Source organism: Sphaeroforma arctica, assembly GCF_001186125.1.
Source record: "Sphaeroforma arctica JP610 unplaced genomic scaffold supercont1.6616, whole genome shotgun sequence".
NCBI lineage: Eukaryota > Ichthyosporea > Ichthyophonida > Sphaeroforma > Sphaeroforma arctica.
Genome location: NW_014033942.1, coordinates 1 through 1,609, shown reverse-complemented (window position 1 = coordinate 1,609; position 1,609 = coordinate 1). Strand labels below are relative to the sequence as shown.

The window sequence follows — 1,609 nt, the reverse complement described above, 5'->3', positions numbered from 1 at the left end:
TGTATGTGTGCGTGTGTGTTTGTTTATATAAACACACCAACCGGTTGACTGACAAACATCGTTCAGGCCTGAGCGAACCACTCCACCAGGGAACCAAGCCAAAACAAATATACAAACAATTATCACTGATGAATATGAATGGCTTCCAGGTCTTAGTGTGCCAGTAGAGTGCATTTCGGAGATAGAGGTCGATTCGGATTCGAATGCGGCTGTGGATACCCATAATATTGGGTCTCTGATATTTCAATGCTGGCTTTCAGCTTTTGAACTTTGAATTTTTATGGCCTGATTCTTAAGACTTCGTATGGGCGTGTGAACTAAATCAGATGTCGTTGTGATTGCTTGCGATGTACTCCTGTATGTTGTGATATGGCTGGTATCATATCATATCTGTGGTAAATAATGAATATAAACTTTCGAATTCGGAACCCACAGTTGTAATCTTCGTACCGTTATCAAGCATCTCTGTTTTCAATTGTCTGCTCAATACATATACCTGCCCATGCCCCAACTGTAACAACTCTTATCCCAAATCCACTGACATTTAGGAATTGCGCACTCTGGACGAAGCCGCTGAGGAAGCATTGACCAGAGAGGTGGAAATAATGAAGATGCTGGATCATCCGCATATTGTGTATTACCTGGGTAAGTTTTAGTGCAGAGTTTGTCTCGTTTGGTGACTAAACCTAGTTAGGTGCACACCTGAGTACACGCCAGTTTGTGTATTACCTGGGTAAGTTTTAGCGCAGAGTTTTCCTCGTTTGGTGACTAAACCTAGTTAAGTGCACACTTGAGTACACGCCAGTTTGTGTATTACCTTTGTAAGTTTTAGCGCAGAGTTTTTCTCGTTTGGTGACTAAACCTAGTTAAGTGCACACTTGAGTACACGCCAGTTTGTGTATTACCTGGGTAAGTTTTAGTGCAGAGGAGTCAACCGAAACTTTGATGAGTGTGACAAAGTCAAGCACTGCCCATGCACTTTAGCTGAATCAGTCTTCCGTCTGCGAACCTCTCATCGACTGGCGTTGTGGGTTGCAATTGCTCTGATTTTGCCCATCCCTATCAGCGTGTGTTGTCCACCTTTCAGTTGCTGTTGCATGGCAACCAATCCTAAAACCCTACACTATAGATATGTACGGTATATATCCTCTTGCGATGTTTATGGGGTGAGCGGAAGGACTTCAGCACCCCTACATCTCTGCACCCACTTCTCTGTCCTAGTACATACCGTTCGTACGTACCACACCACACCACAGTTCACTACGGAGCAGTTGTGTAGATATCCCTCAATGCATTGGCCTAGTCACCACACACTGCCCACACAGTCTCACAGTCTCGTCCTACAACGAAGTATCATGTGTATCATATACGCTCATAGTCCATGGCTCATGGATAGGCTTTGTTCTGTGTTTATCACAGGTATTACTAAACAGATCAAGACTATGATGCCGTGCATGGTACTAGAGTACTTGCCTATGGGTAGTCTGTACGATTTCCTCAAGAAGCGCCGCACCAGCGACCAGAACCTGCCCATCTCTGCGTTGACAATTCTGGCCCACCAACTGGCGCAAGGTGTGTGGGTTGCTTTATACGCGTACACCATGGGTGG

General features: G+C 44.9%; 1 protein-coding gene across 1 annotated transcript; it reads left to right on the top strand.

Annotated features, from left to right (window-relative positions):
* Positions 1–128: 128 nt before the first annotated feature.
* On the top strand, positions 129–1,572 carry SARC_15715 (hypothetical protein; the record flags this gene model as incomplete). Its single annotated transcript, XM_014290166.1, has 3 exons — positions 129–149; positions 549–645; positions 1,420–1,572. Coding segments are annotated over 3 exons (271 nt in total), but the record flags the coding sequence as incomplete, so codon positions are not given.
* Between the last annotated feature and the right edge of the window lie 37 nt (positions 1,573–1,609).